The sequence below is a fragment of the Truncatella angustata genome (genome assembly GCF_020726525.1).
Source record: "Truncatella angustata strain MPI-SDFR-AT-0073 chromosome Unknown BKA67scaffold_1, whole genome shotgun sequence".
NCBI lineage: Eukaryota > Fungi > Ascomycota > Sordariomycetes > Amphisphaeriales > Sporocadaceae > Truncatella > Truncatella angustata.
In genome coordinates, this window is record NW_025763381.1 from 8051734 (window position 1) to 8065578 (window position 13845).

The following is a 13845-nucleotide window of genomic DNA, read 5'->3' on the forward strand; positions in this document are numbered from 1 at the left end:
ACTCGTGATCCTTGCTTAAGTTCATAGTGCACACAACGCCGACAGCACTGCACGGATTATATTATACTGAGCAGCCTGGAGCAGCTAGCCGCATTCCCCGGCCTTTTACTTCACCCTACCCGGGGCCCTTCTGACCTTATTCCTATGCTGCCTCCCCTGATCTCTTGGTTCTCTCTCGGCACCTGATCAGTGTCACCCCTTTGCATCTTCCTTCCACCCCGACGACTACAGCTTGGCCCTGTCTTACTTTGCTGCATAACTCTGACGGCTTAGTTGCAACATGTTGATGGACTGGCAATAACACCAAAGTTGCAGTTTCCTCGTCACTCCTTGCTCGGCGCGGCACCGGCACCGGCCTTGCGGACCAAGCCTCAGCATCTCTGTTGATGACCCCCTTGCCAAGACCTGGGCTCTTGTCCTCATACTAGAGACGAGTTGATGTCTATGGCACCTGTAGCCGCACACGAGGAACATGATGTCACGAGTCCAAGCCCATTGGCGGCATCGCCACTCCGGCGCCGCGTCTCCATGGAGGAGGACTACTTCTACCAAGAGGTCATGACTATCCCAACAGGCCGTCGCCTCTCATTACCGCCGGAGTACTCGCCGCCTCTCTTTGGATACGACAAGGACGGTGAGCTGGTAGTACTAGCAGAAGACGAGCCTCTACCGCAGTACACCTGCGATGTGCAGATGGAAGGCGTCTTCAACATGAAGATGGAGATCGTGGACACGATCAAGCGAGCACCGGCTCGGAACTGGCGCGCCATGTTTGTTCAGCTGGAAGGCACAAAATTAAGCATCTATTCCATCAAAAGGGACTGGGGATTGAGTAGGTCGAGTAGACACGGGGCCGAGGTTTTTGCCGACAATCCGCCCTGGGTACAAAAAGGCGCTCTCGAAAAGACATATACCCTCCTGCACGCGGATGTCGGCATTGCGGCAGACTATGAGAAGTACGTATTTTATCGCCGCACCACGGCCGGTTGCTTATAGCATCTGGAAACCGTAGCACCTCAACACCCCACAGCTAGGATCTTGGGCAGTTCTAACATGTAACCGTAGGCGAAGATATGTTATACGCGTCCGCGCAGAGACAGACCAATTCTTACTTTCCTGCATCGAGCTCGAAACCTTTGTGCGTTGGTTGGACGCCTTGTTCGCAGCTCTCAACATTGCACCGGCCATCGACGAGCGGGATTTCCCCAAGGACCAGAGCATACCCCGGAGAGCACGGTTGCAATATTTCCGTGGAGGCATAACTGCGAGCGGTTCCGGTGTTGCGCGGCAAAGCAGCAGGGGCTCCGATGTCCCACGGCCGGAACCAGTCGTCCACCATTCAGCTGTTACGCCGAGAGTCCCAGTACAGCAACCAAGCCACGGGAACAACCGACCGGATCAACCCAGATCTACAACGGGTCGTTCATCTCAGCCTGGATCCTCGAGGGCGGTTGCGAGGGCGTCGACTAATAATTTGCCAGGCTCCTCTCGCCCTGGGCGAAACACTTCTTCATCAGCCGCCCAGGCCCAGCCGGGACCTTCGACAGAGCCCTTACCGGTCAGGTTATCCACGACCTCGTACTACAACGAGCACATCAATCCCGAGACGGGAAAGTGGCGGCCGATACACGAGTGGACTGCTGCACACGACATGGTCTATGCCAAGCTCTGCTATGCCGTTCTGCTATTCAGAAGTCCAAGAAAGTCCAACTACGTGATCGCCAAAGGCAAGAAGTGGTTTGTAGACTGGACGACGGGGAGGATGATTAGAGTCCTGCCTCCGGGGTATTTCGAGCACGAGGTCGTGGGACCATGGCAAGTCTGGAGTAGCGAGAATAGGAGGATATGAATCCAATTGTGGAAGGTCTGTTGCGTGATTTGCGCCTGTGTGGGTGCGGGTCTTCCCAGGGTCGAAGCCAGGCCGACGTGGGAAGTCAAGACTGGAGGGAGATGTTGGGGATACTTTTCTTTGTGACCTTTGCATACATGGACGCATCAAAACATCTGGCTGCATATTTATTGAATTCTGGCATGGGTGGATACCAAGCACTATAGCTCTCACAATGCCTTGCATATAACATTCTATATTGTCCAAGACAAGAAACAGGCATGATTTGCCTACAAGCTGATTTGGCTCGATTACCTGGCTCGCGTTGTGCACCACTTTTCTTTTGACTGCCGTCTTTGAGAACTTTGTTCCGTCTTGAAGCAGACTTGGTCTGGTCAGGAGTGTGACACACTTCCAGTCGCAGCCAAACTTCCCAATACTGACTGTGCAAAAGGTAGTAGAGGGCGGCCCGGGCTGCTTCTCATTAGACACCACCATACATGTTTAGCTTCTCCGGCCCCTTGAGATGATGATGATGATGATGGTGGTGGTGGAGATGATGATTCTGGTCAGAATTGCTCGATCAGATGGTGGCTCAACCTCACGGGATCAGTGGAAGACATAGACGTGTCCGTGAACAAGGCCGCAACGGACCAGGCGGTTTGCGATGCAGCGTGATGGGGGCTGAAAAGGTTGAGAACCGGGATGATGGAAACGCATCCCTCTCGTGGCCTCGATGGGGATCGGGGTACTAGAGTCTGGCCTGGCCAGCCTCTACTCCATAGCGTCTACCTCGACGGGGCCAGCAGGCGTCATGGCCCTGCGTGGACTGCCATTATTCTCGTCTTGTGGAATCTGTTGGTGGTTTGTCAGGCCGTGCTCCTTTCTTTGGCATTAGGAACAGCGGAGAGTTCGAAGTGCCCTCTGGTAGTCGATATAAATGCTCTGCTGGAGGGGATCATGTCAATATCCACAGAAGGTGTATTGGCCGCCGTGGGTGTATGTAATCGTCACACAGGGGACGCGAGGGAGACCAGGCCGAAGGGAGCCTTACCTGTTACAAAGCTCGTAGCATCGTGGGCTTCAAGACCCGGACATTTCGGCTTCCACAATCCTCGTCTCTTTGGCCAGATCGTCTACGACACCGTCCATGGCCTCGTTGGCGCCGTGGATGTCTGCGAACAGCTTCTCGAGCAGCATGACGAGGGATTCGAGCTCCGCGCGCTGCTTCTGGATGTCGGCGAAGAGCCTTGCGTTGTGCGCCTGTGTCGTCTGAAGCCTGGCATTGAGCTGGGACTGATGCTGGGCGAGGTGAGGTGCGAGATGCGCCGCAAGCACAGTGTCGGCGGGGAGTAGATGCGGCCTGTCGGGCTCGGCGGTCAGCGGATCCGTGTCTCTCTCTCCGCCCTGGCCCTGACCCGAGATAGGATAGGATTGGGATGTCAAGTGTCATGAGACTTACGGCGCTGGGGCGTCGCCGGCGTCTACCGGTCCCGCCTCGTCCCTCCTCTGCTCCGCCTGTCCGATCAAGCTCTCGAGCTCGTTGAGCTTGGCCACCACGCCGCGGTTCAGCAGGATGGAGTCGAACTCCTTCCGGCACAGGGCACCCAGCCTATCCACCATCTGCTTTTGCACGGCCTTGAGGGTGCCCGGCGCTTGGGCGGCGATGGTGGGGTAGCACGAGGCGAAGTTTTCCCAGCTGATCTTGCCGAGCGTGTGCGACAAGGCGCTTTCGAGGGTCTTCTGAAAACGCGCTGCCCTGGGGCCCGGCGCGACGGGTGTATGTTTCGTAGGAAGGGGAGGAGATGCGGGAGCGGGCGCCGGCGCTGGCGACGGCGCAGATTCCGAATTTGAAGCCTCTGGTTCGGCCATGTTTGCAATGCTCTATCTCGACGCTTTGGGAGTCTGCCCGCAGAGATGGAAGAGGATGACAGTCAGCTGGGATATCGCGAGTGGGGGACGCGTCGCAGGTCGCATCGCGTTTGGGGGCACCGGTGATAGTAATAGTAAGGTTAGACACTCAAATTGGTGGGGTCAGGCTCGTCTCGTCTTTATCTTTATCGCCGATAACCTATTATCCTCCAGTATTCTTGTGAACATGCTACAGTACTACGCACGCCTCATGGAATGCTTTGGAGTGATGCCAAAAGATTCAATCCGAGGTTGTAGATCAATCATGCGTATCAGCCTGTGCTGTTGTGCCCCCGCGAAATGTGCCTTTGAAGTAACGTTTGATATTTATACATTGTAATCACATGTAATTTGTACAACACGCCGGCTTGTGGATATCTCAGGAAGCTCTACAACTGGAATGCATGCTCGCACAACACGACTGCCTGGATGCTTACAAGCAACCTTCCCGCCCAACTCGCAATGATCAGGCCCCTCCCCCTTCCTCCGCAACACATAATTGGCCTCGATTACTCCTTCCTCACCAGGCTGCCATCGACGCTGCTCGGGAACGCTTCCGTCGGTGGTTCTTTCGCCCACGTCTCGGCGAGACCGAGTTTCGCATCGCCCTCTGCATGTCCGGCACCAACCCTGAGCTTCTCGATCTGGTCTCTTACTCGCCTTGCCACCTCTATCCGCAACTCGACAGCCTCGCGCCCATACTTGAGCTCATCTGTAAGCTCGCCCATGGCCAATGCCTTGCCATCCTTTGTCTCCTTGCGCACGAGCTCCTGCCATTTCTTCCGGAGATCGCCGAATGTGGCTTCTCGGTCGACGAGTTCGCCAAACGACACACGTAGTGTCTTGTTAACTCTGGGCAAGAAGCGCGGAAACGTCCTGTTCTCGGGCATCATGTGCTGCGTTCCATCGATGAAAATGGGCAGCACATCAGGCATAGGATCTGACTCGAGGATCAGACGCGCCGTACCCCATTTGAAGTAGCGAAGTGTCAAATCTGGGTGTTGGTGTGTACACCCTTCTGGGAAGACGTGCAACCAGGCCATCCGGTTTTGTGCATACGCCGAGGGAGCAGTAAACGAGTCGGTCCCGGTAGTGGTAAAGGTCAGACCACCTGTCGTGAACGGGTCTGGTATCTCATCGGCGGGCGACGAGATCAATGGTGGTGAAGAAGAGCCCGGCTGAGCACCCGCAAAAGGTTGTGCCGAAAGCAACCGGATTGCCTGCGGGATTGTTGACTGAAAGGCACCTCCGTGCCGAGAGTATAGGAACCGATGAGTCGGTAGAACTTGGCCCAGGCTGAAGAAGGTTGCCAGGGCTCTATGGTAGACATGAGCATGGGCACGGGCTGAGTGGTGGGACGAAAGGTGAAGGCTCACTTGTTCTTGAAGCATATGTCGTGGGCTCCCAGGCCCCATCTCATGTTGGCTGGGTTGAAGGCATAGCGCGTTGGCAGCACTCCCCACATTACAGGGTCATCTATCCTGTGGCCATGCATGAGCTTTGGAGTGTATATAGTCAAAGATCACTTTACAACGTACACACTCACGTGGTTGCACACTGTATGATCTGTTAGTCACTGATGTCACCGGACGGGGAGGGAAATGAGAGACGGTACCTGTCAAAAGACCTCTTTCCCTTTTGTTCACATCTTCCCTGCCGTCTAGTATATTAAGAAATCTCTGCAATCCATAGGTTTCAACGTTGTTGAAGCCGTATAGAAATCCCTTGCAGACCATGCCAGTGAGGCCCATAATCACTGAGGATGACGCACGCCATGACAGACTTGGGTGCTGCAGCGGAACCCTGGCTGGTGGCGGGTTCGACACTTCGATATTGTCCTTTGCCATGGCTGAAGTCATGACGCCCTCGCCGGAGAAGGAACGGGGGAATTAATGGAAGTCAAATCAAAGACTGAGTCATAGCCGAGGAAGCAAGCAGTATCAGCTCCTCAGAACGAACGTTGGGCGGCACGAGCCGAAGTTGGGTTTTTTTTCTTGAGAAGAAAAGCGCGACAGCGAAATCTTCATCTCAACTCAACATTTTCAACAAGCGACCTGGTCCCCCTGTCAGGAACAACCAGCTAAAAGAGCCCCAGAATCGCCAGAATTGGGGCGGCTTCCATGTCCCATTTTAGCCCCCGGGCCGCCAACCGAAACCACTGAACCTTGGGAATCCGGCACGCTAAGAACGAGGCAGCTCTCGCCATTGAAATACTTACGTATGCAGAATGCTCGTGTACGTAGAATACCCAACGCAGAATACTCGTCTACCGCACGCCCCTCGTCTGCAACATGTCACATAGCAAGCGCAACACCTCCCGTGCCGTCTTCACGTCCTACGAGCGAGAGCAAGCGAAGAAGGCATGGGGTGCCAACTCGGCCCGCCTGTCGCGCGAGTCCATGCTGCCTTTCTCGGCGTGTAGACTCTGTCTCGAGCCTGCAGAAGATCCCGTCTCTTGCACGCACGGCGACATCTTCTGTCGAGAATGTGCCCTGTCCAATATCTTGGCTCAGAAACAGGATATCAAGCGACTGGAAAAGGTGCGGGAGCATGAAACGCGAGACAAGGCAGACGAGGACGCCAGAAGAGACGCCGAGGCCAGAGACCGCGAGATCAAAGAGTTTGAGCACATCATGAGTGGTGTGGCTTCGTCAGCGCCCGCCAATTCAAGCGTGCCCGACGCAACAACTGCCCAGCCAAGCAGCACAGATCGCCCCGGGAAGCGCAAGTTCGAGATGGACGATGAAGAGCTGCAGCGCATAGCTGCTGGAGACCGAGCCAAGGCACGCAAAGCTCTCGACGACGAAAAGAATGCGAAGCCCAAACTGCCCTCCTTCTGGACGCCTTCCATAACGCCAACCTCGAATACCAAAGACGCCCTGCACGATATAGTCAAGAAGGCCAAGACCACCCCGACATGTCCGGCTTCCCAGCAGAGCAACTCTCACCCATACTCTCTAGCCACCCTGGTCACGGTGCATTTCACAGAGGACGAGGATGAAAAGACGCGCAAAAAACAACGCGTCTGCCCGTCGTGCAAGAAAGTTCTGAGCAACGCATCCAAAGCTGTACTCGCCAAACCTTGTGGGCATGTTGTATGCAAGAACTGCGTCGACAGGTTCATGCGCCCCACAGGCCATCACGATCCTCATGCCGACGACTTCGATCCGGAAAGTCTGCGATGCTATGTTTGCGACGCCGATCTTGTCGACAAGAAGCCCGCCAAAGACAAGGGTGAGAAATCCAAGAAGAAAGACAAGGAGAAGATCAAGCCTGGCCTAGTAGACTTGCGCAGTGAGGGCACGGGCTTCTCGGCTGGAGGAGTCAACCAAGTCCAGAAATCAGGCGTCGCCTTTCAATGCTAAGCCAATGGCAATCGTGTCCCGGAATCATGGCGGATTTGGTACAAGGTGGGTTGACGTCCAGATGTACGTGATAAGCCCTGTATGGACCGAACTAGATGTGTCCCTCTATCTTCATGTGTCTCCCAGAGTACCTGCATGGGGATCGGTCGGTGATACCGCCGTTGCCGGGGGCGCTTAACTCTTGCACGAGACCACGTTTCTATCTTTCTTTCGGAGACAAAAGGTCAGAGTGTCCTCACGATGACTTTGCCCGAGCTTGACTTACTGCCTCAAACCCACTCGTTGCCACCTAGGGTACAACTTAGGAGCAGATAGCTTCCTGCGCCAGATACCATGCTCAAGCCTGCGTTGAAGGCCTTCTGTATCTCAACCAACCCTTTGTTCCTCAACGTACGGTGAGGTTGATCACACCTAGTCGGGTGCTCAACTTAGTACGGGGAACCAGAAAACGGCAAAGGACACTGGTTCGATCACGGGAATCGGCATGTGATGACCCTCTGACCTTTTGTCCCCGAAATATATGATAGATGAAATAGGTCGAACCTATTTTTCTGTCGTTGCCGCTAAATATGACTATTACTGTCCGTACACACAAACTCGGCTTGCCTGGCGTGATATCTGCATGACAAGCCCCGCTGAATAATGTGGTATATCTCTTTATGGGTTACCTACCCGCCGAGGAATGTACTCACGCGCTACATAGTCTACTGATAAGATGGGCCGGACTTCTGTGCTCGCACTTCGGGAGCAGCTCGTAGTCTTCGTCGATGCATCTATAAGGTATATCGGCATATGGGTCGTGTGTCTCCACAAGAGGATGATTGTCCAAACGATTTCTGGGATTAAGGCACTTCGAACATCAGCGACTTCAAGGTTTTTGGACCCAAATTCCCATTGCATGAATTTCTTGCGTTTTACGCCTCATGTTAGGTGGTATTTGTCGACTTGATTGCGATAATGCATATATACATGTTATCCTTCTAGAAGGCCTCTCTGCATAATCAAGGTCAAGTCATCCACGAATAGTAATCAGAGGTAACGAATATGGAGTAATCAATACTGAGTCGGTTTGGTAACGAGAGACATAGATGTGGTTGATAGCGACGTAATTAGCCGTGGAGGAAATAAACCTGTGTTATGCTTGACGCCTCCCCGACCCCCCGAAAAGAAAAAGACAACTAATCTAGAAGAAGAAAAGAAGAAGAAAACTCCTGCTAATGCGCGTAGTTACAAAAGGAGATATCACAGCAACTAGGGGAAACATGCTTTAACCCTCCTCTCCATTTGTATCTCCTCCATCATTTTCGGGTTACAAAGTTCTCCTTTAAATTTCTCCCTCTTCTTCTTCTTCTTCTTCCTCCTCAATCTTCGTCAACCGTTCTGTGCGTTCTATCCTGAAAATTCAGTACGATATTGGCGCTGGATTGAGGTTGCCTGGCGGTATCGGCTTTCGTGGCAAACGGGTAAAGTCGGGAAAGGAAATTTAGCGAGCCAGATTGAGACTTGACAGGTGTGGGTGCTATAGCCGCATTGTGAGGGCCTGGGCTTCTAAAGCTCAGAGATGTTGGCATATCTGCTGCTGACCCATCACCGACTCTTCGCAGGCGCCTGGCCCTGAGTTCCTGGAGCACGCCAGCCACAACCAAGTAAAGCTTGAACAACAACTTATGCATGACATCTTTAGCAAGCATGGTCGTGCCATGACTAAAGAAACCTTTGAGCAGCTCGCCATGAATGCCGCCGTAGAGCGACCCAACGCCTTCGGTACGCACAATTTGTGCAATAGTCCCAAAGACGCTTTGCTGGGCGAACTTTTGGACAGCACGCGTGGCCTTGAGCTTAGCGTCGATTTCTTTGTCGAGAGCGCGATCGGGAGACTGTAATTCGGTGGGTCTGTCAGTTTGCTCTTCTTTGTTCTCTCCTTCCCGAGACTCTGCAGTGACAGGTACGCCAGCTTGGAGACGAGCCTTGGCCGTTTGGAAAGGGTAAGTGATCGTGCTAGCGATGGCTTTGCTGCTTGCCGCCAGTAGGAATGTCAATGCAGCACCGGGATCTTCCGGACTATCGTCGCCCAGTATACTCCGTTTCAGAAAGTCTTGTAGGAAGAAGGTGATGCCCGGGTTGAGCGTCAGAACCAAGGTGGCCGAGTACCCGGACCAAAGCCCCTTGACACCTTTCTCCTTCAGGATGCTGTTCACGATTTCTCGGACGCTCAGTTGTCTCGCATCCGCGTTCTCGCCCTCCACCATGGCCCCAGTCTGTTTTCGCGTGACCACATTAGAGATAGGGGTCGTGAAGGCCCTCGAGCAGGCACCGGCGGCGACGCCAACGGCAAGATCCTCGATGACCCTTCGTGCTCCACCACTCTTTCGAGCAGGCGTCCGCGACAACAGCCGAGACCTGAAGAACTCATAGAACAAAAAGAATAGAAAAGAGTCCAAGACAGATTTGGCTGACTCCGTCGTCAGGCCAGTATAGAGTGCTGCGATGCTCTGGCGCGTGCCTGCAGCGCTTGCACTCGGCTCGCCATCCCGCCAGATCCGAGAAAAGGCGTCGACGATGCCGGCGTACTCGTCGGCTGCGGCGAGATGACCGGTACGAGCTAGTTGGCGCTGTTCGGTGTATAAGCATTAGCATTAGTCTCTTTGATATTGAAGTGGATGAGCGGTGTAAGTCGTGGTGGGTCTTATAGTGGCCCTCAAGAGTGAGAGCACAAAATGCTCTGTGCACATGAATGAATGTTGTGCACCCGGGACAGGACTGCGATGTACGATATGCATAGAGGAGTCCTCACCTGTACCTGTAGACGGGTCACTACTAGAGATAACGGATAGCTCGTGCATGTCGATATCAATGTGCCGGCTGAGCCAGAAAGAGCGTGGTGGAGAGCAGGTAATAACTTGCTTGCAGAGGTACGGTTGGAGTTTGTCATGGTGAGAGGAGAAGCGAAGGCAAGTTCGCTTTGACTTATATAAAAGCGTGAAGGTATCCTCAGTTGCGGTCTACAAGTATGGAAGACCCAGAGTGGAACGAGGTGGGTATATTGGGCACATATGTGAGAGGACGTAACCGGGTAACAGCTGCGACTCAATCGTTCTGAGCTGCTATATTCACAGTGCGCGCTGTTGTAAATCTGGTTTGTTTGCAACGTCTACTCTGTAGCTGTGTTCGCGTCCCACAAATTCGAGCTGCAGGACGCGGGAGTTGCCCACAGAGCGAATCGGCGTGTTACCGGAGGTGCCAGGTCTGAAGTCTGAACCTCCTCAGGTGTCTGTACAGCATGCAACCTGACGCCGAACAGTCCAGGCTAGACTAGCAAAGGGTCGGGCTGACAAAAAAAAACCTGAGAGGTCTACAAAGCGATCGATAGCTCCGTGTTGACGATTGCAGGCACCTGGAGTGCAGCGATTGGAAGTTAGTCGGTCAAGGGAAACAAACAACTCAGCAATCACATCCCTCCTCCTCGATGGTGGTTGGGGCGTTATACAACCACGGCAGCAATCGACGTCCAAGCTAGCCTCCAGTACTCAAACCCGAGGTTACTTGACCTGGACCTTGATCGACGTCATTGCCGAAACGCAACTAACTTAGCCAACGTTTAGAACATGTGCTCCGCCAGCCAACAAACAAGCCCAACTCTTCCAACGACGACACATGCGAAAAGAGCCCAGGTGCTGCATACATGAGCCCGCGAATCGTGCTTAGACCAATAATGGTTCGAGTTGATGCCCTTATGTAGACTTTTGTGTCAACAGCCTGCGTGGAATACTCTGTTACACACGAACACCACCCTACCACAACTACGCACAGTGCCATGTTGGTTTGTCGGCGTAGACAGTAGAGATGCGGGCAAGTCCTCCGGAAAATGAAACTTCTATTTCCAGACACGGCACCCCTGAAATTGGCTGCCCCATCTGTACCCTGTAGGGATGTACCGCTCACAAGCCGCGCCGATACGCGAGTTCCACGTTGCCAGCCGTGGGGCTCGGTTCATGCAGGTTGAACTCGCCTCGTTGTGTCAGGCGTCGACACGTCAAGAGCTTGCCCACCAGCAGTGTGTCCAACCCAAACTCACTCGGCATGCGACGGACAAACAACCACTTGTATTGCATTCGTAATCTGCCCTACCTTGGTTTGACACCTTCATCGGAGTGAAGCTACATGCTCTGAGTCAGTCCTTCTTGCCGTTGCCCGTTAAGAAGGAACAAGACTGATGAAAATAAAATTAAAATGAAATGTTTCTTAGATCATTGATCAAGCGGTATAAATGCATGGTTCCAACCGAGCAACTGCCATATGATAAATATACAGCGACATCTTCAAATGCGACATGAGCATATGAGCCAATACAATGCGAGAGGCGGATGCCCAACTCGCCCTCACTGTAACTTGCCAAAACTCGCCCAAGACCTGAACGCCGTCGCCAACCGTGAATTCCTAACAGTAGGTTCCATAGGCACCGCAAAATAGAGGTGATCTGCTTATCAATCATGCCTTCAAGCTTGAAGCGATTCTATAATAATTTCATCACCGAACGCCAATGCTCAAGTTCGATTCCCCTTGTTAGCCGTATGTAAGGTGTTTTCTGGGCCTACCGCGCTTTCTACGAGGCGTCTCGACGGGTGTTTCACCCGTACATTTTGTAGGCCTTGTCTTCTTAGTCCCAGAGCCTGCCATGGAAGGCAGCTCTTTTGAAACAGGCGTGGGTGACGGTCCGAAGGCCAATCTTCCGATTGGCGTTGCCGCGACTGCATCGAATACCGACCCTGGTTCTCGTGGACCCGGGCTGTTTGGCGTTATACCTTCGTTCTCTGCCGTAGCATCCTATGTCCGGCTTGCGATTGATGGACGTCTCGAGGCATTTGACATGCTGAAACTAGGCGTTCGTCGGGCCGTCACTGAGCTCATCATAATATCTGGCTCGCCTGGTGCATCATCCATATCCATGTTTAAATCAATAGTGGCATCCGGTAGTTTTTGTGTACCATGGCCAACGACCTTGAAGATATGCTGCCGGCCACCATTAGTGGCAGTTTGCAGCTGTTCATGAAGGCGGGCTAGTTGATATGTCCGTCTTATCGGGTTGAAGACCGGTTGCGGCACCACTGGCTGTGGGTTCCAACGAGCAAGAGCACTCATGACTGCCGCAGTCTCTTCGTCAGAGTCGACCGGCGCTGCATTCATTTCGTCCTCATCTTCCAGTGGTGCGTTGGCATCTAAAGCAGCCTCTATAGACAAAATGGGGTATTAGTCATCTACATTTCGTTGATTTCTCCTTTTTCTTCTCTTCTCCTTCTTCTTCTTCTTCTTCTTCTTCTTCTTCTTCTGGCTAGCACGCGAAGGGGGCTTACTTTGCTGTTTGGCCTGGTTCTTCTTTTGATATGCTGCTAACAACATATCATAAGGAAGTGATCGACCGGGAACGGCACGTTTGGCACCCATCGAATGGCTCTTGCACGTCAGTGACCGAGCACAGGGCTGGCCGTTGGGTAATATGACACCGCATTGTTTCTCGACATCCACGGGGCCTAGATGATGGAAATATGGTTAACGAGTTCTTGACCGGAGGGCCATGTGGTGGGAGGAGGAGGGCCCGGGGGTGCAGGGGGTACCTTTAGGTTTGGGGACCTTGGGCTTGGGTTCTTCCTTCTTCTTTTTGTTTTTGGGCCCCTTGTCTGCATCGCCGTCAGCCTTCCGCTTCTTGCCCCCTTTGCTCTCCCCGTCGGGCTTCTTGCCGCCGAGCTTTTTGTTTGCTTTACCGCCAGCTCCCTTTTTGTCATCTTCGTCGTCGTCGCTGTCATCGTTCATCAGAGTGTCGCCGTCGGGGTCGTTTTTGCGAGCCTCTTCTTGACGAGCCTCCTCTTTGGCTCGCTCTCTGGCCTCCCTGGCTTCCTTCTTTCGCTGAGCCTTCTCTTTCTTAATTTTCAGGCATTGAGCGATATGTTCTTTGGCAGCACCCTTGAGGATGCCTTTCTTGCAGTGTTTGCATTGTTGTAGAGGCAGGAGGTCATCGAGTGGCATACCAGTCGAGAAGGTATCTCTGGTGTCGTCGACGAGAGGAAAGACGACAGGTGCTGGTGACGATGCGCCCAGAATGGCCGATGGGCTTTCGCTTCGCTTCTTCTTCTTATCCACTGTAGAAAACAAATCACGCATCAGCCAAAACAGCTCTTGATGGCCATAGTAAGATCCAAGGTGCCAATGGAGGGAAACATACAGTCTGCAACAATGCCTTCCCTCCAGTTGCCTGGTTTCGTCTGCTTCACGACCGTCTTCTTCAGCTTCAGGCCGCCATTCGCCTGCGCCCTTGAGATCTTCCTCGAGGCGACGTTGATGGTGCCCTCGTCATCAAGGCCTGGCCATGACCATGTCAGTACGGTGCTGGCTGCCGAGCGCTTCTCATGTGCAGCAGCGTGGGAGCACGACTCACCTTTGCGTCCCTCCGACACGGTCGCCATTTTGTGTCACAGGAGGGCGCACTCAGCGGCGCGTCATGTGGTGCAGCCGACCAGATTTGCCGTCGATGATGGTCGTGATATCTTGCGCCGTCTCAATCGCGGTCCCTGTCGCTCTGCGCTGTGGAGCGCGATATCTCCGATGACGTGTCGCGCAGGCCGGGTAGTAAGATGTTGGTACGGCGAAGTTGTTGTTTTGGCGTCTTTCGTTCCTGTGGTTGTCCCAAGTGACGCGCCGCAGGTGTTCTCGATGAAAAGAGCTTTGAGAGCCGAGCAATCGATGAAT

At 53.5% G+C, this 13845-nt stretch overlaps 6 protein-coding genes across 6 annotated transcripts; 2 read left to right on the top strand and 4 right to left on the bottom strand.

The window, feature by feature from the left end:
• Positions 1-104: 104 nt before the first annotated feature.
• BKA67DRAFT_83268 (uncharacterized protein) lies at positions 105-2191 on the top strand. The gene is made up of 2 exons (XM_046109474.1): positions 105-956; positions 1066-2191. Exons 1-2 carry the CDS (start codon positions 439-441, stop codon positions 1847-1849), a joined length of 1302 nt encoding a protein of 433 aa, XP_045965504.1. The 5' UTR covers positions 105-438; the 3' UTR covers positions 1850-2191.
• A 720-nt stretch (positions 2192-2911) lies between these two features.
• BKA67DRAFT_531427 (Nnf1-domain-containing protein) lies at positions 2912-3700 on the bottom strand (the record flags this gene model as incomplete). Its single annotated transcript, XM_046099383.1, has 2 exons — positions 2912-3191; positions 3291-3700. 2 exons carry the CDS (start codon positions 3698-3700, stop codon positions 2912-2914), a joined length of 690 nt encoding a protein of 229 aa, XP_045965505.1.
• Positions 3701-4040: 340 nt separating this feature from the next.
• On the bottom strand, positions 4041-5377 carry BKA67DRAFT_551004 (uncharacterized protein). The gene has a single exon (XM_046101705.1). It carries the CDS (start codon positions 5152-5154, stop codon positions 4249-4251), a length of 906 nt encoding a protein of 301 aa, XP_045965506.1. The 5' UTR covers positions 5155-5377; the 3' UTR covers positions 4041-4248.
• Positions 5378-6030: 653 nt separating this feature from the next.
• On the top strand, positions 6031-7104 carry BKA67DRAFT_654495 (uncharacterized protein; the record flags this gene model as incomplete). The annotated part of the gene is made up of 1 exon (XM_046106574.1): positions 6031-7104. The coding sequence occupies one exon, from the start codon at positions 6031-6033 to the stop codon at positions 7102-7104; it is 1074 nt and encodes a 357-aa protein (XP_045965507.1).
• Positions 7105-8234: 1130 nt separating this feature from the next.
• On the bottom strand, positions 8235-10361 carry BKA67DRAFT_83225 (mitochondrial carrier domain-containing protein). The gene is made up of 2 exons (XM_046109472.1): positions 9899-10361; positions 8235-9716 (listed from the first exon to the last, which is right to left on the bottom strand). Exons 1-2 carry the CDS (start codon positions 10034-10036, stop codon positions 8466-8468), a joined length of 1389 nt encoding a protein of 462 aa, XP_045965508.1. The 5' UTR covers positions 10037-10361; the 3' UTR covers positions 8235-8465.
• Positions 10362-11762: 1401 nt separating this feature from the next.
• Positions 11763-13384, bottom strand: BKA67DRAFT_83254 (SCA7, zinc-binding domain-containing protein). The gene is made up of 3 exons (XM_046109473.1): positions 12717-13384; positions 12456-12632; positions 11763-12332 (listed from the first exon to the last, which is right to left on the bottom strand). Exons 1-3 carry the CDS (start codon positions 13258-13260, stop codon positions 11929-11931), a joined length of 1125 nt encoding a protein of 374 aa, XP_045965509.1. The 5' UTR covers positions 13261-13384; the 3' UTR covers positions 11763-11928.
• Between the last annotated feature and the right edge of the window lie 461 nt (positions 13385-13845).